Source organism: Aspergillus neoniger (assembly GCF_003184625.1).
Source record: "Aspergillus neoniger CBS 115656 unplaced genomic scaffold BO87scaffold_52, whole genome shotgun sequence".
In the NCBI taxonomy this organism is placed as follows: Eukaryota; Fungi; Ascomycota; class Eurotiomycetes; order Eurotiales; family Aspergillaceae; genus Aspergillus; species Aspergillus neoniger.
This window is the reverse complement of record NW_020291180.1, coordinates 27938-51321: the sequence shown is the minus strand read 5'-3', so window position 1 is coordinate 51321 and position 23384 is coordinate 27938. Positions and strand designations below refer to the sequence as shown.

Genomic DNA, 23384 nt, shown 5'->3' with positions numbered 1-23384 from the left:
TGTGTCTTGTGTCCTCTATATGTCTAGGATGGTGGCTCTGTGATTGAAATCTGAGACAGGCAGATCTTACGTCCTATTTATAATGTTGGGAAAGAGGTATTATAGAATTATGCAGTTCACAAATTGGCGGAGATTCCCGCACCACTAGTCAAAGTCTTGCCCGCGAGTTCCTCCAGAATATCCGCCACTTTGTCTGGCATGCTCAGATACGGCGAATGGGAGCTTTTCAATCTATAGATCCACTTCGTGTTCAGCATTTCTGCCATCTGCTTCTGCACATGTGGCGGAAGTGCCCGATCTTCCTCGCAGATAATGTAGGCGGTCGGCATGACATGCCAAGGCTCAAAGGTCGAGGCACCGGAGAATACAGCAATAGAAGTGTGAGTCAACCGGGATGTCCACAGTTCCTGGTCGACAGGTGAGATGTCGTGGAAACCGTATTCAGGTCCTTCAAGGCAATGCACGTAATCACCCTGAATCATGTAAGGTGAAAGTCGCAAATTCACGATGTCATTGAACTCACCTCTGCTTTCATGAACGGCAAGAACCGGCCTCCCAGCATATCCAGGAGACTCTTCCACTTTGGTATGGCAAATGCACTCATGTACACGACCATGACAACCCCACCCTGCTTTCCCTGTTGCGCGCGTTCTGCCTTGCCCAACCCTTCGACCGCCCCGGACCCGACAACTCCACCGTATGAATGTAGCACTAAGATGATGTCTTTCCCCTTGTCGATCATCGAGACTAGCTCGGACCGCAAGTGAGCAACATCGTCGGCCAGAGTCTTCGAGGGTGGCTCCGCACCAATGGAGGGGTGGGCAATGGCCATCGAAGGTAAATCACGCGAGGTTAGAGTAGCACGCAGAGCATCATAGACAATCGGGGTGCACCACGCCCCAGGAACCAGGACAATGGTTGGAACAGATACCATTTTGCGAATGTAGATAATTGCGATGTGCCAGAAGATTAACTGGTTTGCAGTTTCAAGCCCCCGGGGAAGTCTCAAGTAGAGGGCAAAATTCCCACTTACCGAGGTGTCCCGCGCCTCAGTCTAGATTACCCGTAAAGGGGTGCGATCTTCAACGCGAATCACTCTGTTGCAACGGCGTTCTATGCCATTATTGAGGTAGCCCATAATTGGGCCGGTCTGTCCTTAGCCTACCTGTCAGCCGTCTTAGCCCACTCGCTTGGACATTGGCAAACCGAACGGTCCAATGCCGTTGCGTGCACGGGTGCGCTATACCACCAGTATCCGCAAACCGTTTTGTTAACGAAGTGGATCCAACCACTCGGAAATCCCGCCAGCCGAGGGAAGGTTATCGTTCTTCGACCCCTCGAGCAGAAGGGTCGTGTAAATCAGACATATAGGTAAAGTCGGGTATGCCGGACGGGACATTTAACTCCATACTGTGGCCTGCATGGCCCTAGGCGTATGATAGGAATTGGGGGGTTGTAAAATTAACACACAAATTGAGCAGTAAGCGAGGACGGTTGCGCTTATGGTCTTGGCGAAATTGACTTTGCTGCTCCCTCTTGCCATTAGAGGGGTAAGAGAGTGCCTTGTGCCTTGGATGTTGTCAAGCTTACACTCGTCTCCTAGGGCATGGTCATTCGACTTCCCGGAAAGACCGTGCCAATATGTTGACTGCCGTCTATGGGTTGATGTGCTGAGCGGTTATGCAGATATGGTGTATTGTAAGTTGTTTGTCTGATAGGCCAGGCCCTTAGACGATGCTTCACAGAATCTGGCAGGCTGGGTATCACTTTGTCGATAATTTGATCTCTGCTGCTCTCTAGCCATCAATTGCACCTTCCCAGTAAATCTGACAGAAATCATTTCATCCTTTGTCAACTCGGTGTGGTGATGGAAACAAAGGTGGATGAAGGTTATGATTGAAGACCAGGCGTAGCCACTCTAGCTTATAGGATATTCAAAATGTGACCATAGTGCAACTCAGGATAGCCATGTTGTCAACAGCCAATAGCCATTCATCTAAACGTCAATATGGTTGTTTGGCGAAGGTTGTGTTAGTGTGCTTCTTGGAAATATTAGTGAATGGCCCAATAAAAGTCTCCTTCTCATAAGGTGGAGCAGAGAGCATTGTGGTACATGATGTATATGCCTAGAAAACAGCTGATGCAGGTTAAACAGTGACCTTCTTCGGCAATATTTGTCTGGCCTAATTGTCCTAACTATTTGGTCGTCCTCTGAATATTAGTCAAATTATCGCTGCTGTGCATGTGGTATAATAAGGGTTGCATTCGTACACCACATTCTCCAGCCGGCTTGAAGAAGCCGTGGGAGATCTCGACTTCTCTGGGCTTGTCACTGTCATCGAGCATGGCGAAGTCATGCTGCTTAGTCGGAGACATTGTTGTTTTGTGTAGATAATCATGACTTGTACTCATATCATGATGAGAATGGATCAACAGGTAGTTAGATCGATGAAAGAGAAAGAAATGTAGTATCTGGGGTACAACAGTAGCATCCTGAGAGTATTAGCAGGAGAGGCAGTTCTGAAATAAATCCAACATTGATAGACTCCTGAAGATATGTGTTGTCACCTGATTACTGGGACACCCTCGACCTTGCTATTCACTTTCCTGCACCGACTCACCGGAGCTTTCCTCGAAGGCAAATCATAACGATGTCTATTGTTGGGACGACCCTGGTGAAGTAGGGGTATGTTCCAATCATTCGACAGCAAGGGCGGATTCTGGCCAATGCCATGGGATTCAAGTACGTAGTAGACTGAAATTTACATGCGGATTCCGTCTTTTTTATTGATATCTACGTGTAAGCAGGGTGTGACACGACGTTAGAATCTTTTTACGATCCCAGAGCTGACGTGGCCCATCAACGAGGTCACATAGAGATGTCCAGATTGCTACAGAGAACTGAAGACGCAAAGATGACACCATTCGCTAATGTTTGGCAACTAACACAATACACACTTGTTGCATTCACGGTAAAGTGCAGCCCTCAGCTAGAGGTATTAGACCAACCTTCCAGGTTCACCGTGATCGGCTTTCGTCCTGCCCTGGTGATAACCCATTCGACATCCTGGTCTGATTGGTTCATCTCCTGGTGCTCAGTGTAACTGCATACAGGTCGATCCGGGGTCAGTTCATGTCCTCGATCAAGTAGAGGCCGCACTACTTACGCAGGAATGATAGCAAAGTCACCAGGGGAGAGGTCTTTGCGCTGCTTTCCCCCATCGAATACAATGGAACCGTGGCCCTTTGCGGCGTAGACCACGGTATCCTGCTCACCGTGATGGTGAACAGCCGAGCAGGAATGGGGCTCAGCGCACATGACTGGCAGAAGGTGTATTAGAAACAGTTTGAACTATGGAAGGGAATTCAACCAACCTAGTGCACACAACTGATCTGACTTGTCGACAATGGCTCCCTTTCGAACCATTCCTTCCGTCCGGCCACCTATCATTTGTTTTGGTTATTATCCCATCCTTATTCCCTGGAGAAAAGTTGGACATACCCGTTGCCTCATCCAACTCCGAGGATCTCGTGACATCAACCTTATTGTTGGCCATTTTGAATACTTTTACTCATTCAAGCAAACACAGAATGCTCTCAATAAGCAGCCTGCGTGAAGTTGCGACACGAGCTTAAAAGGGGATTGATGCAACCCCACCATGCTGAATAATGCCATGACATCACCGGCTGCCAATTTCGACGATCCAAGCAGGCTGCAGAAATACAAGAGCCACGTATCTTGCTGCCTATGACTCGGCCGAGTACAAGTCAGAATTTAAGCTCATACTCATGTCAACACAGGGGATGGTTAAAAAAATTCGGTGTTAGTGGTAGGGTTGCACGTCCCGAACTGGAAGCCTAAACCTACTGAGCGCCAAGCTTTGATATGATGCTTATTTGTACCATAATGGACTCGCAGGAGATTATGACTCGCTCAAATGGAAGTGCCAAGAACCTCGGTTCACATTTGTGGGACCAAGGCAGGTCACCAACCATGTGGAAGGCGATCCCACAAATACGAACAAATGCAAAAAGTAGTTCAAGGCCCTTGCCCGGCTAGTGTGTGGCCTGAGGTTGAAATATATCTCTTTCTGCCTGAGGCGATAGGCAATTTATGCAATCATCTCACTGCTGAGTCAGATGTACATATTCTCATCAGTTATGTCAACACAACATGTTCTTGCGTCCGGTTCAAGTGAATTCCAGAATTAGAGAGGCCAGACAAATGGCATGATGCTGTAGAAACGGAAAACCAGAGAATTGCTATACAAGAGGACACCGCTGGAGTAAACACAGCCTCAGCCCAGCAGACTCAGCAAGCCCAAAGTGAATGAGAGGTGAAGATGCATTATTTTGACAGCAATGTTATTGGCAAGCATATTTTCCGCGAAATAGAAAAGGTTGGATATGCTTCATGAGCAGATGACAGTGAATGAGCGTATAATTCTCATAGTTGAGGACTAAACTTCTTAGTTCAGATCTTGCTCGCCACTACTCCCAGCTTCCCTACTCCTTCTTCTACGCATGCTAATCTAGCATCAAATCTCTCAAACTACTCCTTAAGGTTCATTCAAACTTCACCTTCCATCATGAGCAAGCGCAGGCCTCCGCCCACCACCACAAAACGTAAAGGGACATCCGCAGAAGACGGTGGTGATAAAAAGATCAAGCTTGGTCAGACAGTGTACCTTCTCGACGGGCCTGAACCCAAAGGAAAGTCGGTACGCTCTGTTACAAGATGGCTAACACATGGACCTCCTAGAATCTATACCCACTGGCACTTTCACGAACATCTTCCAAACCGATATCATTGTTCTTGGAACAAAGGGCTCCGACTCAGAATTCAGAATTCACACAGGGCTCCTGAAGTCCAAGTGTTGTGCTCTCTACAAATCTCACATAGAAAAAGCAGTAGACGATTATGTCTGCATGGATACGGAGGCCAGCACACTCTCTGCTCTCGTCGGGTGGGTATATACAGGGGAATACCCCGAAAAAGCGGATCTTATGAAGAGTGACATCAAGTGCGCATCCAACCATGAAGAATCCGTTGAATGCAAAATAGCCAATTCTATTTCCGACAACATCCAGCTCTACGTGTTTTGCGACAGACACAGTATCCCGGAATTAGCAAGCCTTGCAATCATACAAATGAAGAAAATCATGTCTGGGATGGGCGATAGCCGGATACATGTGTCGGTGGGTTTAACATCAGCTGCACAGTTCGCTCTTTCCAAGCTCAAGGAGAACGACCCATTGTTCGCCTATCTTGCACATTTCGCAGCCTACCACATCGAGATCCTCAGATGCAGTGGCAGCTTTTGCACGCTATTAAGCAACCACCCTAACTTTGCATTCAGCATTCTTCACTATGCAGGGCCTGCAAAGAAGAAGCCCGAGTAAGCTTTGGATCTAAAGGCCCCTGGCATCTTTGTACTTGTGATAAGGACTGGGCGTCGTTGTTGGACAGAGAAATGTGTTGAGATTGAGTTTTACACAGATTGATCACATTGTGATTATCCCCAAACGACCCGGATGGTCATCTGCATGTATTTCAATTGAGTCTATTCTCGTCCAATCAAAACAATACATCCTTCTTGCTACCAAATATCTCCTCTTCGATGTCCACCACAAGCGAAGCCAAACTCAACATCACCCAAACGCGCAAGCCGTAAAAACAACACCTATTCCCCCACTACTACGGTGAACCCCCTCCCACCCCACCAACACACTCAAAAATTGGCCTTCATCTAACTCTATATAGATCAATACTTTAGCTTAATATAAATAAACTACACTAAATATAATCCTCTTCCGCCCCCAAATCAATCCTAACCAATAACAAAAAGTGCGCATTTTAGTGTCGGACACGGATACGGACACGGAACCGGAATCGGGAAACTTCGGAACGCTGTCGGAGTAAGCTCGGGAATATTCCGATCCTTACAGTGGGCAGATCCGAAGTAACCCTTCTAATTAGGGAAGATTGTTTACCTGCTGTAGCAGGAGATTGCGTATTGAAAAGTGTGTTCCAAGTGAAGATTGGGTACGGATATTGTTATGCTATGCGCTTGTAGCTCTGGATTAAGAGGTTTACAGAAAGTTGGTATCAATCATATCAATCATGAAGATCACATATTTGATTGCACCGTTACTATGTACTAACTCAATCTATTAGAAGCCTAACCATGCAATACTGGAATCTTGCGTTCCTGCATGCTTGCCTCTCCTTACATGCATCGGTATGCGAGACAGGGTTTCTTGGCATTGATATTCGCCCATGATTGGAAAAGACCGGTTCGGCGGAGACATACATGTACACAAGCATTTTACAGAGATCATCCGGACCCGAGGATAAGGGTCGATATATGCAAGGCATGAGTATTTTCTGTGGTATTTCAGAAGTTGATACCATTGTGCATAGAGCAGGTTGTGTGGGGGATGTGGCGATCTCGCCTTTGAAGGGATGCGTTCAGCTTTGGTCTCAAAGTACGTAAGGGAGAACGTGTGCGAGGGAGCTATTTGCTACGATTATTGCTTATTAGAAGCGAAGATGCCATAGTTTAGCTCGCAGACTGGTAATGTATAGGAAATATTTACTCTTGAGGGCCTGTTATTCCCTGAGTGATGTGTACGTCGATGTCATGGTTATGACGGCCTTACCTGATGGAGAGTGAAGTTCAGGATCGAAATGATGTAACGAGAAGTTATCTGCTAGCAGCTGTCTATACTATGTAGTACAGACATCACACCACATTCAGCGTAGTGCTGCTCGATAGCCTCCTGGACAGTACCATTGAGTGGAATATCGCTCGACTTATAATTAAAGCGTTCCATCACTTTGGAGATCTGAATCAGCCTTCACGTCCTGGCTCTGCCAGAGAAGTTTATTGAGAAGGCATTTTGCGACAGCTGCCTGTGCAGACTCATTCAAATAAACCAGGTTTTGGGCCACCTTCGTGATGAAACTGCGAGCTGAGGGGCTGAGCAGGAGATTGAAATGATCCTCCATCAGAAACTCATATAGCTCCTGCGAGGAGCGTTTCCATATGGTCTTGCTCTTAGACAGAGCTTCATTTAGTACCGGCAATTTGTCGGTGAAGGAGTGACCAAGTTCCGGCGATGAGGAGTAGAGTGACTCTTGAAACATCACGGCAAGTATGAACAAGCAGAGGAGTGTGTGATCTTGGACATTCGGCGATGCGTCTGCCGATAAGTTTGAGGAACTCGCAAGAAATGTTATCGTTTCATGGATATCAGGATAGGCAATCAGCCCTTGGGAGGCCTTCGGGTTAACCTGGTGTAGTCGAAGGTCGATTGCTGGATGCACGGTAGCGGGGACAAAGTACTCTGAGATTTCCCAGACATGCGCCGGGGATGAATTCCTTGACGGCTCTGCCAGAGAGAACGCCCTATGCATTTCAGGTTTATATTAGCGCACAAAGGCTGTTCGTATTAGTATGAACATCATGAACACTCACAGGAAGAGAACCATATGAAGACGCCAACTTGAGCGAAAATTCTCTACCCCATTCCTTGCATTGACAACGCTGACAAGGCCGTTTTTATGGGCACGCCATTGGTCATCTATAGCCCAGTATTTCTGGTTCGCAGACGGTGAACTCAGATGAGGATTGTGGATGTTGCAATGGAGGTTCTTTAATCTGAAAATACTCACCTCGAACATTAGAAGGCGTGCAATAGCCGTAATCGTATCATCTTGTGTCGATCTTCTTTCGTCGGCCAGCCATTTCGCGATGATTCCCACAGCCAGGGTCCTGAACTTTTCCGATTCTATCGACTTTGTCTGGCCTTGACGGTGGGCGACATGAGCTGCCGCATGAGCCATCAAGGCGCAAAACGAGGCACTATTCGATAGATCCAAAGGCAACCAGACATCACGTACAGGGTCGAAGCCGGTACTTTGTGATAAGCCGGGGCCAAAACTAGCATGTAGATCGAGCCCTAAACAGACTTTAACATCAGTTGCCTGGAGAGTATAATTTTTATCTGCATTGTACTCACATGACGCGAAGATTTCTTGGTCTTTCGCCGACAGATCTATCGGGAATTTGGGGCCCAGCCCTTGAGCGATCGAGGACTGCTGCCCGTACTCGACGTTTGAAGCTGGAATTTTCGCGTTGGCGGAGCCTGGTTGACCTTCCCCATCTGGTGGATCTGGAGTCTGACCTTGTGATGCATCCCGTTGATATCCTCTGCTCTCGGAGCTATAGTCCTTGGGTAGTAGTGTTCTAAGCTGAGGTCGAGTGGTCTGGGGGGAACTTTGGAGGGCCTGGTGCCTCCTCCTCCAGAACTGTCGCATCGCATGGCTGCGGGCGCCTGGCTGGTCTGTACCGAATACAAACTGGTACTCGGTTGTTGCTGAATCCGAGTCTTGGTCTTCGCTCATGGTGGCGCTCTCGATGGGTATCTAGGTCATGCCGTGTAAAGCTGATAACAGATGGCTGTAAAAACCAGATAAATCTAGGAGGAGGCTGCTGCTGAATGTCGCTTTCTCGGCATAATAAAGGTTGATAGGTGATTGGGAGTTGGCTTGAGGCTTTGACAAGGGGGTAGAGGCGGGATTAACGAATGCACGGGGTGACGTGGTTTGATCTGGTTTTAACAGCAGTGAACGACACTACGTGCCCATCTCTCGTGGACCGGGGATCGGGTGCTGCCCGAATCCCTGTGCAGCTGAAACGAAAGTAAACATTATTAGGGTACCCTAAGGTACTGTTGCATGCTCTCCTGCCCTCTTTTTCCCGTAGTGGACACTGTCGTGACTTGGGTGGCCGGGCTCAGATATGGCTGACAGCCATCCCCCGGTTATGTGGACGCGCTTAATGACCAATATTAGTGCGGGATGGACACTTACTAGCCTTTCTTGGCCGGCAGATCGTCTGAGATTGGGAAATGAAAGGTTGAAAAGATCATATTACATGCAGCTGTTGGGGTCTCACGATCAAGCTGACGGGGAGGGGGTCCCTTTGCAGCCTCAGAGAGGGACTTCAAGAGTTCGCACCAGTCAACCCTCACCACTCGGACTAGTCCTAAAAGCCATCCACTGGGGTTCTGATTGGCCGAATACTGTTACCCTATTGGGTAATGGGATCTGGGTCCAGTGGACGGTCCGGTCCCGGATGCTTTTTGTACCTCCAGAGCCATTGCGTTGGGCCCTACCAGATCCAGATGTAAACTTCAACTGGGTCCCATGAGTCCGGCTCCGTAGATCATCTTGTCTCGGGCAGCATCTGGTATGTGTAAGGACCGTGTGCTCAAGTGTCTAACGCAGTGGTCAAGGAGTATATGGCTGGAGAAGCATGGAGCTTGGAAGATGTTGGGGTCTAGCGGTACCACGATTGCGTTCCATGCGCTTCCGTGGCCGCTATCTAGTTAGCAAAGGACTGTATATGGACGCGAAAGAGCTATGTCTCACCAAACCAAGGCGAACCAAGGTCACACTGCTCGTCCCTCAAATCCTCCTGGCGGAAATAGTATCCGTAGCCCCAGATATTTGTTGTTGCCATCCATTTCACATGTTGTGTCGAGATTGCCGGAAAGTCGTGGCACGCGCTTATCGAAGGGCGCTCTTCCCTTTCAAACCCAACCAACATTTGCAGTTAAACGGTCAAAGCCCATGTACGTATCTGTTATGTATTGGTTACTTAATTGCGATCATGTTCCGCCATTCCAGGGTTCCACGGAAGGCCTTTTATGTTGCAAAAGGTACGAGAGTTGACCGAGAGAATCCCGACTGCCATCCGACACAGTCCCACCTTTTTCTTCTCTTTCCAGCTATCCAGGATGCTATTCAGCTCTCCTCACCAAACTTCCCTGCCTCGTAAACACTTTGAAAAATGTTCCCTTCTACCGATGAGGGCCTTTTGCGGTGAAGACCATAGTATGCTAAAAACGCATGAGCCTAAATAATTAGACTCCGAGCTATAGACAGCCCATCGCCAATAGCCGGAGATGGTGCACTGGCTACTCGGTTGGAATCGTACTAGAGAGCTCGCTTAATCTACCCTGCGCCATTATTCCGATTTCCTCCAATTGCACGACTAATTGCGTGATTATGAGGCTGGGCGAATTTCCGATCGAAATGAGCTAACTCTTTGGCCCTAATTATATCTGCTGGTCTCTCATGAGCTGTCATATTCCAACCTTAATTGTTCCAACAATAGCAGGGTCTTGTTATGGTTACTGCTCTTGCCCAAGCCTATCCGGCATGGGTGTTTTGCAAAAGGATTTTCATGTACGCAGACTATTATGGTCCATGCTTCAATGTGTATAACATCGCCCTTACATAACTTCTTCCAAAGGCTGTATCGCAACTAATACAGAAAGAAAAAGACCCCAACATGACAAAAAAGGAGGGCTCCCGTCTGATTCAGAGATTTTCTGCAGCTGGTTAACCGTTGTGCCACTGCTGTGTCATCAGTGGAACTTCAATGGCCCTAGACCCATGGTTCGCAAAGCCACTAGTTGTAGTCGTGGGACCTGCCCGTCAGGGAAAAGGGTTCCGCTTATTTCAGCTTCTCCAAATACCTCTTTGTCTATCACTAGGATTATTGAGTTGTGTTAGACGATAAAACCTTCATACCCGAGAAACTTGGCTCTGAAAGTATGCACATCAGCTTGATTTGAATCCGCTTATCTTAAGTATCTGGTCAAACCCAATTCAACGACGATCGACTCGCACGACAGCCAAACAGCCAAACCCCGGCAGCAGCTTCGTCTTAGCATATGCAAGAGACTCCCTTACGTTCCTCCACCAAATTAGTCCCTATAATGCTCAAGCACTAATAATGGTCTGCAATCCTACCAGCAAAGCCAAATACGGCTAAACGTCGATACCAGCGCGAAGGTCACGTCGGTTATCCTCGTTTCCAACATCTCCAGTCCCACCTCGCTTATCACCTCCATGTTTATTCCCTAGATCACCAACCGAGCACGTATGAGTTCTGCACCGACGGAACTGCGGATCTGGCCGTCGGACCTGTCACTTCAGTTTGCCCCGCAGTCCTGTTGGGGGCTTCGTGCACATTGTTATTTGGGCGCTTACCGTGCCGTCCCATGGGGGTCATCAGGCCAGAAAATATGCAACCAGGAAATCTATCAGACCACGTGGGGTGCTCACGGACTGTCGCTGCTGAGTAACAGGCAAGTTCCAAAGTGGATTCCTTTCCCATGACTTGGCAGACTCTATCCCAGTCTTTCCATGCCAAGTTCTTGCATTTGTCGAGCAGCCACCGACGCATAACAAGAGCAAAGCGATTTCCAGGCTTTCTAGGGTGGCTCTGAAAGACGGGGGATTAACGGAAACCCTTTTCCGGTTAACCGTGCTTAACCTCACAGACCAGAAACAAATTTCCATGTGCAATTTTACTGCAGTTGGCCTTGGGCCTAGATCCTTATTAGATTTCAGATTAGACGCTAACAAGTCTTTGGAAATAGGAATAGATAGCCATCCAACATACAATTTTCCCTTGCCCTGAATTCTCAGCAACCCATACATCGACAAATATAATGACCATTTCACCTCTACAGTCGCGAAATGTCCCTGACCTTTGCCCCTAACATCTCCCTCAACCGACAATCGACTCTGCCAAACATATTCAACACAGCCTCCTTCAGCGGCTCAGGAACCCCAGTCAGCGTCTCAGCCAGATTTGCAACCCACTTTCGCCTTTCTGTCTCATCAAAGACCTTATTCCAGAGGTCCCGTGGCTGTACAAAATCTTCTTCATCCACTGGGATCTCATTCTGACCCAACGCGAACGATAGAATCCGCTCATCGTGCCGTACCTGGGCGGTAGTTCGACTCACAATCCCGGGAGAAAGCGAGCTGCGCACATAATTCGGATCCCCGCCATAGTTCTTCGTCACTGTGGCAAAGCCATCCCTCTCAAACGGCGCGTAGACAGGACAGACAGCGCGATTGGGCGGGAGCTGGGTGTAATTAACCCCAAGACGGTAGCGCTGAGCGTCGGGGTAGGCAAACATGCGGGCTTGTAACACTACATAAAGCCAGGGATATCAGTGCATGTTACACAACTTCGCAAGATTGGTATGCATGAACCAAGGGAGAGAGACATGGCCAACAACACAGAATTTCAATCAATGAAACGCAAAACAGCAAGGACGCAATGCAAACTTACTGGGATCGGGCGTGCTAGCAATCCCAGGCACCATATTGGATGGCGAGAACGCCGCCTGTTCAATTTCGGCAAAGTAATTTCCGGGCTGTTACTATGTTAGCACACAACACTCCACCCATTCCCAAAAACCTGCCACCAAATAGCAAACAGACAGAACTCACATTTTTATTCAAGGTCACCTTGCCCACTTCAATGAGTGGGAACTCCTTATGCGACCAAACCTTTGTGATATCAAATAGTCCCCGTCCGAATTCTTCCGCCCTCTCAGGCTCCATAACCTGCACACACAGCTTCCAAACAGGATACTGTCCCCGTGCAATAGCATCCCACAAATCCAAGTTATGGAAATCAGCATCCACCCCAGCCATCCGGGCGGCTTCTTGTCCGGAGAAGTATTTTCCATCGAGCTCAGGCCGGAAATGGAACTTGCAGTACCGGAAGGTGCCATCGGGGGATACGAGCTTGAATGTGTGTACGCCGAAGCCAGTGACGGATCGAATGGAGCCTGGAATGCCTCGAGAGCCGAAGAGATGGAGCAATGCGTGGACGCTTTCGGGTTGGTTGGTGTGGAAGTCCCAGAACTGTGTCACCCCAGAAGGTGAGTTGGTTAGTATACTATGTGGTAGGTAGGATAGCAAATATATGGCCTGAGGGTGAGGGACATACCATGGTCCAATCTGGACGATTCGTGGCAGGGTGCCGTTTATGGCTTCTGTTCAGGGAAGGGAAGCGGATAGGGTCTCGGACGAAGAAGACAGGCTATTGGCATCATTTAGCACACAAGTCCTTAGAAACCTTCCTTCCAGTATATAAAGAATGGTAGGTAGGTATACATACGATATGGTTTCCCACAATATCATGGTTCCCCTCTTCGGTGAAGAACTTGACTGAAAATCCACGCACGTCTCGCACAGTATCCGCACTACCCTTTTCACCACCCGTCGTGCTGAGTCGAAACAAAACGGGGGTTTTCTTTCCAATACCGTTGAGGAACTTAGCAGAGGTTAGGGAAGATACGTCGTTTGTCACTTCGAATTCTCCCCATGCGCCGGCTGCTTTCGCGTGGACGACCCTGCAGAGGTTTGGTTGGTTAGATGAGGATGGTCTGGAAAGGGGGGTTGATGGTGGAGGAAGGGAACAGGTACCTTTCTGGGATCCGCTCACGGTTGAAGTGAGCCAGAGTCTCGAGGAGAAGAGTGTCTCCTAGGGTTGTGATGCCTCCACCGCCAATTGTGGGCAGCGTAGTGCTCACGGAGGGGTCAGGGATGGGTTGGCCTAACAGAGTCAGAATATGGAACTGGGTGTAGGATCGAGGAAGGGACCTTCTGCCAGGGTATAAACAGGTCTGGACATGACGAAAGGGTGTTTCGACAGACTACTATCGTTGAAGCTCAAATATAAAGGCTGATAATGATTCTTGAGGTGCTTGATCTGTTTGACCAGCAGTTTCTGGTAACCCCGTATATATATTGCCAGCAGCCGCGGAGTGTGACGTCCATGGTGAATCAGCCAACATAGACATCTTTAATCGCTCAATGCGAGTCAATTCTCCAATTCAATGCCAGAGTATCTCGGTGTACACAGTGGTGAGGGGAAGTATAAGACAAGGAATCTATTTCCGGCCAAACTGAGGAGTATTTTTTGCAGCTGGTGGTGACCGAGCCAATGCCGAATCCCGGACCGAGCCATTGCCGACCGGTGGCCGAGTTTCCCCCTCGCATGTGTTTTGTTTTCCCCTCAGAGGCTTTTGTTCCCCTCTCCTTGTTCTCCAATGCTGTCATTGCAATGAGGACCGCAGTGGCTGATAGTCTCGAAGATGTCATTCGAATAATCTGACACCGTATAACCATGGATGGGAAGAATATGGTGTGGTGATGCCAGTTGACACTTTGACAGCTTCGTCCCGTGGATGCCGCATTGCCGGTCAGGGTTCAGCTATTTTACCCTCATAGTAAAATATATCCCTACTCAACTTGCTTTGAATTGTCCCCGCATGAGGGGTAAAAAAAAATTATCGATCAAGCAAAACACGATTTAACGCCTAGACCTTTGGAGATCAGATCTACAATGCCATCGCAGCTACAGTAGAACGGTGGGCCTCCCCTCACCGGGCGCTGCCGAATCCACTAAGCCCTCTCAGGCACCAAAGCTGCATCGACTATACGGCGATGACTCGGATGTCGGCAGACATAGAAAAAGTTTCATCGATGAAAAGATCGAAGATGATGAATATAAATACAATAGATGCATCGCTTGTTGATGCTCTCTTTCCGTCAGCATCATCACAGTTCATCTCATCGCATCTCTACTACTCTTTCCTACAGTCTCTCATATAAACATCATCTATCTCATCTTTTTTAATCCCAATCCATCATCATGGCAATGGTATCCAATGGCAACGAATACGACTTCATCGTCGTCGGTGGTGGCACGGCAGGCAATGCAGTAGCTGGTCGCCTCGCTGAAAACCCCAATGTTCGCGTCCTGGTCGTCGAAGCCGGTATTCCCAACCCTGACCAGGTCGACGAAATCACCACTCCCTCCAAGGCCTTCAACCTCCGAGGAAGTAAGTATGATTGGGCCTACAAGACCACTATGATCAAGCGCGACGACTACGAGCGTGTCGAAAAGCCCAACACCCGTGGCAAGGCTCTCGGTGGAAGTTCTTGTGCCAATTACTTCACCTGGATTCCTGGCTCTAAGCCCACCTTTGATGACTGGGAAGCCTTTGGCGGCCATGACTGGACTTGGGATAACTGCGTCGAGTATCTCCGCAAGTGCGCAACCTATCATGATGATGAGAAGCTCTACCCTGCCGAGCTAAGCAAGATCGGCACCGGAGGCCCCGTCCAGATTGCCCATGCCGACTTGGTCCCCGAAATGCAGCCCTTCCGTGACGCACTGACCCAAGCGTGGGTCTCCAAGGGCGAGAAGCTGACCGAGGATATCTACTCCGGTGAGATGCGCGGTCTTACCCACTGCGTGGACACCATCTATAACGGTCAGCGCCAAGGCAGCTTCCTCTACCTGAAGGATAAGCCTAACGTGACCATCCTCTACGGAGCCCACTCGAAGCAGCTGATCATCGACCCCGTCACTCGTGTCTGCTCCGGAGTGACCGTCGTCAGTGAAGCCTACAATACTGAGATCAGCGTCTACGCCAGTCGCGAAGTGATCCTCTCCCAGGGTGTATTCGAGACCCCCAAGCTCCTGATGTTGAGTGGAATCGGTCCCGCTGCAGAGCTAGCCAAACACAACATCATTCCAATCGTCGAATCTCCCCATGTCGGTCAGCATCTTCTCGACCACCCCATCGTACCCTTCGTCCTCCGCCTCAAAGACGGCTACGGTCTGGAAGACCACATTCTCCGCCCCGGCCCCACCAACAACGCAGCCATCGCCCAGTACAAGAAAGACAAGACCGGTCCCATCAGCTCCGGACTCTTGGAACTCGTCGGCTTCCCTCGCATCGACCAACGCCTCGAGAAATACCCCGCCTACCGCGAAGCCAAGGCGGCCAACGGCGGACTGGACCCCTTCGGACCCGCAGGACAACCTCACTTCGAGCTCGACTTCGTTGGCATGTTCAGCACCGCCTTCCAATGGCACTATCCCGTCCCGGAAGAGGGCAACCACATGACTGTGATTGTCGATTTGCTGCGCCCTTTGTCAGAGGGTGAGGTGACGCTCAACAACTCGAACCCCTTAGTGCAACCTAACATCAACCTCAACTTCTTCGGCAATGACCTCGATATCCTTGCTATGCGCGAGGGCGTTAGATGGACCTATGACCTCCTGACCAGCGGTGCCGGCTTCAAGGATATCGTCCTGTCGGAGTACCCATGGAAGATGCCTCTTCAGTCGGATGACGAGATGAAGCGCGCTGTTTTGGATCGCAGCCAGACTGGATTCCGTAAGTCTCAACAGTACTTCGTTCCTATTAACCGTGATTACTAATGATGGCATGTTAGACCCATGCGGCACTGCCCGTCTCTCCAAGAGCATCCACCAGGGTGTGGTCGACTCGAAGCTCCGCGTGCACGGAGTGCGCAATCTCCGCATTGCAGATGCCTCCATCATCCCTGTGATTCCGGACTGCCGAATCCAGAATTCCGTGTACATGATTGGCGAAAAGGTTAGTGATCATTCCCCTCATGAAACACTTATTTTGTGATATGAGGACTAACGAGCACCTAGGGAGCGGATATCATCAAGGCCGACCACAAGGATCTGTACGAGTCGAAGAACATCCCGTACTTTGTCCCGAGTCGGTTGTAAGTGCTTAGAGTGGTAGGATATGGATTTCCTTGGGGGTTTGGGAGATTGTATGACTGGATATTGGTGACATGTTAGCTTTCTGCATTGTTCTTTAGTCTCTGCTTTATGAATTCATCTCGTGCTGAACCAGTCTTCATGCGCATGAACCATGCTCTACTCTATAAATCTAAAAATGTAAATAGTGCATATACAAGAAAAAGAGCGCATGATCACACCCGATAGAATCCCTTTTGAGCCCAAAAACCCAGCAAACTGGTCAACATCCCCACATCAAACGGCACATATCTGATCCCCTGCGCATCCCTCAACGCCGCAACCGTATTGGAAGAATCATAACGCGTCGTATTCTTATGCATCTCCAACCACGACAATCCATCCTGCACTGTCTCCTGCAAAAGAGACATCAACGGCATCAACGGGTTATCAGGACCACCCCTTTCCTGTAGCAAACGCACCCAGTCCCAGTATTCCACAAGTTCAACCGGATACCCTGCCTGGTTCGTAATCCGCCACGTCTCTTCAAGATCGACCGAGTCCGCCTCATCAGGAGCAACGAGATTATACGTCTTCCCAAGATTGCCATTATTAGCAGCGATATGCAGCACCGCATCACACACATAATCCGCAGACACATATTCCATGCGCTGATTAGGAAGATGCGGAAACGCACCAACCTGGATACATCCCATGACGAACCGAGCGAAGAAATCATCCGGATTCCCACATCCCTGCTCGAAATCGCCTAGAATAAACCCCGGGCGGAAAATCATAGCTGCCAGACCGTGCTCGCGCGCCCGACGCACCATCATCTCCGAAACCCATTTAGTAGCCGCATAGCCGAGCTCATATTTCAGTGCGTGGAGATGCGGCTCCAGCGAACCGTCCTCGAGGACTTTCTCTGTGCCGAGAACGTGGCCTGTTGGCCCGAAGACGTCAATACTAGACATGTACATGAACGCCTTGCGGCGACCGGAGGTAGCCACTTCCATGACGTGACGGGTTCCGAGGACATTAGCGTCGTAGTGCGCGGCATATGGTTCCAGATAGTTGACTTTTGCGGCGAGGTGGAAAACCACGCTGGCCCAGTTGGTCAGCCAGGTGAACATGTCCTCAGTTAGACCGAGATGTCTCATGGTGATGTCGCCGTTAAGGACGGTGAGCTTGTGGATGCAGTGTGAGGTCTTGTCCCAGAGGTTGTAGCGTTCCAGGACTGATTGGACCCTTTCGCTGGCTGAGATGCCGAATTTACCTCGCACTAGACAGACTACTTCCTTGACGGTGGGCATTGCGAGACAGCGGCTGAGGAAGTGGGCGCCTACGAACCCTGTCGCGCCTGTGAGAAAGATGCGGCCTTCTTCGGCGGCTTGCCAGTTGGGGGCGGTATGGAGATCGTCGGCTGTGTGGGCGTCTGTCATCCAGCGGTCGAGGTCGTTGGGGTTGTTGTCTTGAATGGAGCTGTCGATGCGGTTGGCTAGATCCGTTAGTCGGGGATTTTCGTACAATGTGCGCATGGAGACGGTGTTTCCGAATTGCCTCCTGGTTCTGGAGATCATAGCAGCCGCTTGAAGGGACGATCCTCGAAGAGTGGAGAAGAAATTGTCTTCGTCGTTGATTAGCTGTTGGCCGAGAACAGAGGTCCAGATCTTTCGGAGGATGTTGGTTGTGGTGGATGGGTCTTCAATCGTTGGTAGAATTTCCTGAATCTTAGTACAGTGACTGGCATACTGCCTCGCTAATGCCTTGCGATCAACCTTGCCATGGTCTGTTAGGGGATAGTGCTGGCAGAAGACAATATCCCGCGGCACAGCATAAACTGGTGCCTTTTGCTTAATGAACTCCAGCATGTCTGTAGTTTGAATAGTACTAGCAACAGCCGGAATGAGAAATGCAACGAGAAAGGGTTCATCTTCGGCAGTTTCTGGCTGAATTTGACACACCGTCGCGGCTAGTAGCCGGTTACTACCAAGGAATGACTGCTCGATCTCGCCAAGTTCGACGCGAAAACCGCACTGCTTAACCTGCAGGTCTACACGACCGATAAACTCGAGCAAAGTTGGATCGTCGGGACGCCACTTGGCAAAGTCGCCAGTTCGGTAGAGTCGGTACCCTGCTTTATCGACGAAAAATCGTTCCTCATTTTCTTTAGGGCGTCCGATATATCCTGCTGTCAGTCCAGGTCCGCCTAGGAGTATCTCGCCGATGCTTCCGGGCTCGGTAATGATATTGAGGTTTTCATCAGCAAGGAAAAGCCTTGTATCGCCGAATGGCGTACCGATGCTGATACTGTCGTAGCGCAAATCATCTGCCGTAACTGAATGCATTGTTGACACTATCGTCGTTTCAGTGGGGCCATATGCGTTCCACAGATGTTGAGGTGGATTAGGCGATTCAAGGACAGCCTTCATGCTGGCCATATTGGCTACTTCACCAGCAATGAGGACATGTCTCAAACCAGTAAACGCACTGGGACATGCTTGTGCAATTATTGAGAAGAGTGAAGTAGTTAGGAAAGAGACAGAGATATTTTTCTGCGTGATGAAACTCTTAGCTTCCAACGGATCCGTGATCACCGGCCGGGGCACTGTGACCAGTGTGGAGCCCGACATTAGAGCGACGAATATTTCAAAAACTGACATATCGAAGCCCGGATTGTTAAATACGCTCACCCGGTCCGATGGTAGAAGCGGTGTGGCAGGACTTTTGAACATAAGGTGGAGGATGCCACTCTCTGGAATCTGAACAGCTTTTGGCTTTCCACTGGACCCTGATGTATACAGGATATGACTTCGATAATCACAGTTGGGCAGACCTTTCAGTTGCACACGCTTAACACTGGCTGTCTCCGGTCGGATTGCTTTCGTAGGTGGGTGGTATTCGCCACTGATGGGGATAATGACCATATCATTGTCAATGTCCAAAGTATGGTTAGATAGAATGTACTGTGTTCCGACATCTTTCAGGAGGTTCATCAAGCGACTAGTTGGAATCGAAGGCTCGAGGGGAACGCATGTCAAGCCCGCCCGGATGACGGCGAGCTGGGCAATGATGGTCTCACTGCCCGCACCCTGCAAGATACAAATGGGCTCCTCTGGAGGTAGGTCCAGGGTCTTCAGAAGGGATGCGATACGCTGGACTTCACGGTCGAGGTCTGAATACGACCATTGATTTAATCCATCATCTATTGCCAGAGCTCCCGGATCGATAGCGACGTTATGAGAGAAAAGAGAGTCCATGACTTTGCCCGGTATGTCGGCCTTACAAAAGCCCTTTTGGACTTGAGAGAGAAGTCAGAAGATCTTGAATGTGCCTGTTGGATAGCTTTAGTGAAACATCTATTTCTTTCATGCAGTCCTGCCATATTTAAAACCGATCATCACTTGATTGATAGGTACAATCAAATGATATCACCATGATGTTTTTCCATGCGCGCATCGTGACGATTTCCGAACGCCCGCCATATTTCAAAGTTGACTGGAATTAATTCCAGCCTCTCAAAACAATATCGGTGCGCACAGATCGTGGTTTCTCCAAGGTAGCTGTCCCTATAACCGTCGGTTATCAGACTGATAGGCGAGAACGATACCCCACGAGGAAGGTATGCATAAAAAAGAAGAATGATGTGGCTGAACTTTACTTGGTCGCTAATTCCGGTGACATATTCCCCTTTGTGGCTTTGTACAGAACCATGGTTGTGTTGCAGAAAATCATGAAACAACAGGGATTGAGTTTCTCTTCCTGGGAGGAACTTGTCACGTAGCAACCAACTTGGAAGCTGCATCGGCAAATTCGCAAATTTAACGTTAGGTTGGAATACTGTCTTTTGCTGTGTTCCTCAAGAAAATCAGTGCAGTGACCGGTTGTCCCCTTGTGATCTTGATTACCTGCGATGGGAGCAAGCCTCAATGAAAGGTTACCAATTCATATTTAGTTGAGCAGTGAAAACTACTCACTACAACCAGGTTTGCAATTGTTGCGGCTCTTTCCCATAGATGCTGTTGCGGGTGATCTCACCGTCATGAATTCCGGCCTAATGTGGCGTCAACTAGGCCTCGGGATGGTCGATTACCCGCGGAGCATGCCTTTATTTCATGTGAGTTCAGATTGAAATTTTCCGGGCGCCGATTCAGCCCGTTAGTATTCTTTGGTCAAAACATCCGTTGAACTATCACATTGAGAGTGAGAAATAAGAGGAGCCAGATACGGAGAGGACCACATGCCTTTGATGTGAGGCGTGGCTGAGTCGATAAAGTGAACACACAGAAACTACGCACATAGGAAAGACTGTGGGTAATGCATAATCCGCGCTATTCTTCTAAGCGCCAGTTCAAGAATAAATAGATTTTTCCCGGCCAATGCCGTCAACAACACGGCATTTGGTGAACAAAGAAGTAAAATAATCCCTCTGTTGCCAAGATTACACTGCTTATTCCACAGAAGTGTGAATGAGACGAGGCTTCTTCATTACACGGCTGCTAAGAGCACGCTATTATCTGCAGCTGCACGCTATCCTATATTTTAAAGCAGGCTTCGAGATCTGTTTATTTCACTATTCATCATAGGTAATTTCCTCCATACAATATCTGCTCAAGCAAATAGGCAGGAGCAGGCTAATGTACATATAATATGCTCTTATACTCTTCTTCTTACGTCCTCGTTAGCTGTCAAACTTGTGTTCATCTTACCCAGGACGCATCATCACAAGGAGTTAACTTACTTCTTCGCATCAATCAAGTCTACCTTGACCATGGAGAATGCTTCCCCGCAAGATATTGTTGCGTCTTACTCAATGGCTGGACCCTATATCCGTCGTCCATTTATCTAGCACTTGCAAGGATTTCAAGGCGGTCCTACGAGAAAAGTATACCTTGGCAGCCCTGAACCATGCAACTACTGTATGCAAATATGTATATGTTTATAGGGGTTTGAATGAAAACATTTTCAGACGTGCTACATCCGAGGATACCGACAGAGACAACATAGCAAGGTTACCTCGACTAGACGCCCTTATCACAAATAATGACCGGAACCTTGTCGAGAAGTATATCGACGCAGGCATCGATCCCAATATGGAAATATGGGGACACGGATCGGGATCACTATTGCTACGAGCTGGCCGATGTACTAGGATTGATATTATCCAAATGCTACTCGGAAAGGGGGCCAAACCCCGGCGGACACTTTGGTCATCGCCATCGGAATGGTCTATACTGGACGAGTTGGCGAACTGGCATCAGTACAACTTATACTCGACGCATTGGAAAGAAACAACTCTACTCTTCCTTGGGCGTGGTGTCATCTTCTCAAACCTGAAAATGGCCGAGCAGCTATGTGGCATGCAAGATGCGCCACATGTCCTTGAGGTTGCGCTTGGACAGGGCCTGAGTATCCACCACACATTTACGGAAGTGGATACAAATCACGATGGCATTACTGTAGAGCGCGAAAATATATCTTGGTTGCACGCTGTTGTTCCTAAAGGCACTCCCGAGATGATAAAGCACATACTCGACCGAGCGCCAGAACAATTGACTGCTCTTGAGATTGTTCACACAACCAAGATACCTTGGTATATGCTCTGGCATCCAACAGGCAACCATATGCTATATCAATTTGACACTCATCGAAACCGATCGCCCCTAGATCTAGCAGTTGAAAGGGGCAAGGACAAGATTGTTGGGTATTTACCCGATCTGGGAATTAAACCTACTTTCGAAACCCTGGAAGGTGCAATTCAGCTGGCCAATAGGAAACAAGACAAGTTCTACTGGAATTGTCGACTTGACCCTATGGAATGGTTAGAATGGAAGCTCCAATGGGTTGATTTGGTGCAGATAATTGCAAGTAAGCTCGACATTGACGGCGCAGAGGCTACTTCGCTCTTTGAGCGAATCTTAGATTATGCCTCTTGGGCAGCTCGACCCGGTGGTGAAGATGATGGAAGATTATATCTGTCTGGTCTATTAAAGAAGCTGAGCCCCCGTACCCAGTTACTCTATGCAGACCGACTTGCGTTTGATGATTATGAAAATAGCTTGACTGAAGCGACAAAGAAATTCGAAGAGCTCGCGGGAGAAATTGATCAATCGAACTCCGAGTGTTGGCAAGCTTGGAGGAATAAGGTATCGAGATATGGGTCTATCAACGATGGAGTGCTCGAGAGGTATCATGAAATGCTCGAGGACATTGAGGACCATGTGGAAGAACTAGAGTTTGCCGAGAAAAAACTCCAGTATATTGCAAGGCAAGTGAAAGGGCTCGAAGAGATCCTGCAATTAAGGCGTGAGTCTACCTTGGATTTGCCATAGAGACTTGCCGATGTCTGCGGTTGATCATGCAGTTAGATTCCGATGAAGTTCCACTTGCGCTTGTAGTGTACCGAGTGTCTTTGGACGAAATTAATATAGACAGGGTATAAGTGTTTCTTTTCGATGCATTTTACGATTGTCACGTATATTAGTTGTCTTTATTCATCGTTTTCAACATTATATAGAACCTTCTGTAAAGAGTTAATTAATATGCAAGTAGCCTCCATCAAAGCAAACATGATGATGTCGAATGACAATGTATAATGTCTACTATTTTATGTTGAATGTAATATACCGACCCCCAGCTGTAAGCTTCATGGCCACATAAGCGGGCTTTGCAATAATGTGTACCCTGATAAAGAAGACTTGTCAATGTCAGAGGCCCAGAAATAATGGATGGTACTTTGAGAACGTATTATAGGCTAGAAATACATGTTATTTACCTATGTAATCCTGCTCACAGATCATCATTTACCATAAATTATGTATCCATCTTGTAATACAAGAAATTGTGATAGGTAGTTGTCGATGGCGGCAGCATCAGGGGCCGTATCACTTATAACGCTTTCGCGGGTGTCTCCGCCGCTTGGTATATCCATTTGTTGGATTGAAAGATATGAGCACTGAGTAGGGCAAA

At 48.6% G+C, this 23384-nt stretch overlaps 8 protein-coding genes across 8 annotated transcripts; 3 read left to right on the top strand and 5 right to left on the bottom strand.

Moving 5' to 3' along the window:
• Positions 1–116: 116 nt before the first annotated feature.
• Positions 117–1273, bottom strand: BO87DRAFT_380747 (alpha/beta hydrolase; the record flags this gene model as incomplete). Its single annotated transcript, XM_025624365.1, has 2 exons — positions 524–1273; positions 117–473 (listed from the first exon to the last, which is right to left on the bottom strand). Exons 1-2 carry the CDS (start codon positions 932–934, stop codon positions 117–119), a joined length of 768 nt encoding a protein of 255 aa, XP_025474683.1. The 5' UTR covers positions 935–1273.
• A 1595-nt stretch (positions 1274–2868) lies between these two features.
• Positions 2869–3593, bottom strand: BO87DRAFT_419806 (RmlC-like cupin). The gene is made up of 4 exons (XM_025626963.1): positions 3503–3593; positions 3376–3444; positions 3168–3321; positions 2869–3104 (listed from the first exon to the last, which is right to left on the bottom strand). The coding sequence occupies exons 1-4, from the start codon at positions 3555–3557 to the stop codon at positions 2987–2989; spliced, it is 396 nt and encodes a 131-aa protein (XP_025474682.1). The 5' UTR covers positions 3558–3593; the 3' UTR covers positions 2869–2986.
• A 995-nt stretch (positions 3594–4588) lies between these two features.
• On the top strand, positions 4589–5403 carry BO87DRAFT_449067 (uncharacterized protein; the record flags this gene model as incomplete). The annotated part of the gene is made up of 1 exon (XM_025628329.1): positions 4589–5403. Exon 1 carries the CDS (start codon positions 4750–4752, stop codon positions 5401–5403), a length of 654 nt encoding a protein of 217 aa, XP_025474681.1. The 5' UTR covers positions 4589–4749.
• A 1420-nt stretch (positions 5404–6823) lies between these two features.
• Positions 6824–8410, bottom strand: BO87DRAFT_430735 (uncharacterized protein; the record flags this gene model as incomplete). Its single annotated transcript, XM_025627559.1, has 4 exons — positions 6824–7412; positions 7482–7603; positions 7679–7965; positions 8026–8410. The coding sequence occupies 4 exons, from the start codon at positions 8408–8410 to the stop codon at positions 6824–6826; spliced, it is 1383 nt and encodes a 460-aa protein (XP_025474680.1).
• A 3137-nt stretch (positions 8411–11547) lies between these two features.
• On the bottom strand, positions 11548–13517 carry BO87DRAFT_320341 (catalase; the record flags this gene model as incomplete). Its single annotated transcript, XM_025619892.1, has 7 exons — positions 11548–12023; positions 12165–12249; positions 12326–12745; positions 12831–12923; positions 13002–13236; positions 13310–13439; positions 13487–13517. The coding sequence occupies 7 exons, from the start codon at positions 13515–13517 to the stop codon at positions 11548–11550; spliced, it is 1470 nt and encodes a 489-aa protein (XP_025474679.1).
• Positions 13518–14170: 653 nt separating this feature from the next.
• Positions 14171–16520, top strand: BO87DRAFT_380742 (GMC family oxidoreductase). Its single transcript, XM_025624364.1, has 3 exons — positions 14171–16077; positions 16136–16299; positions 16362–16520. Exons 1-3 carry the CDS (start codon positions 14541–14543, stop codon positions 16440–16442), a joined length of 1782 nt encoding a protein of 593 aa, XP_025474678.1. The 5' UTR covers positions 14171–14540; the 3' UTR covers positions 16443–16520.
• Positions 16521–16651: 131 nt separating this feature from the next.
• Positions 16652–19675, bottom strand: BO87DRAFT_369421 (NRPS-like enzyme; the record flags this gene model as incomplete). Its single annotated transcript, XM_025621976.1, has 1 exon — positions 16652–19675. The coding sequence occupies one exon, from the start codon at positions 19673–19675 to the stop codon at positions 16652–16654; it is 3024 nt and encodes a 1007-aa protein (XP_025474677.1).
• Positions 19676–21193: 1518 nt separating this feature from the next.
• Positions 21194–22788, top strand: BO87DRAFT_449032 (uncharacterized protein; the record flags this gene model as incomplete). The annotated part of the gene is made up of 1 exon (XM_025628328.1): positions 21194–22788. The coding sequence occupies one exon, from the start codon at positions 21194–21196 to the stop codon at positions 22745–22747; it is 1554 nt and encodes a 517-aa protein (XP_025474676.1). The 3' UTR covers positions 22748–22788.
• Positions 22789–23384: the final 596 nt, after the last annotated feature.

Coding starts and splice junctions, on each gene's coding strand:
- BO87DRAFT_380742 (XM_025624364.1), top strand. CDS start 14,541: ATGGCAATGGTATCCAATGGCAACGAATACGACTTCATCGTCGTCGGT. Junction 16,078..16,135: donor TCGCAGCCAGACTGGATTCC/GTAAGTCTCAAC, acceptor ATGGCATGTTAG/ACCCATGCGGCACTGCCCGT. Junction 16,300..16,361: donor TGTACATGATTGGCGAAAAG/GTTAGTGATCAT, acceptor ACGAGCACCTAG/GGAGCGGATATCATCAAGGC.
- BO87DRAFT_419806 (XM_025626963.1), bottom strand. CDS start 3,557: ATGGCCAACAATAAGGTTGATGTCACGAGATCCTCGGAGTTGGATGAG. Junction 3,322..3,375: donor AGATCAGTTGTGTGCACTAG/GTTGGTTGAATT, acceptor ACCTTCTGCCAG/TCATGTGCGCTGAGCCCCAT. Junction 3,105..3,167: donor GACTTTGCTATCATTCCTGC/GTAAGTAGTGCG, acceptor ACCTGTATGCAG/TTACACTGAGCACCAGGAGA.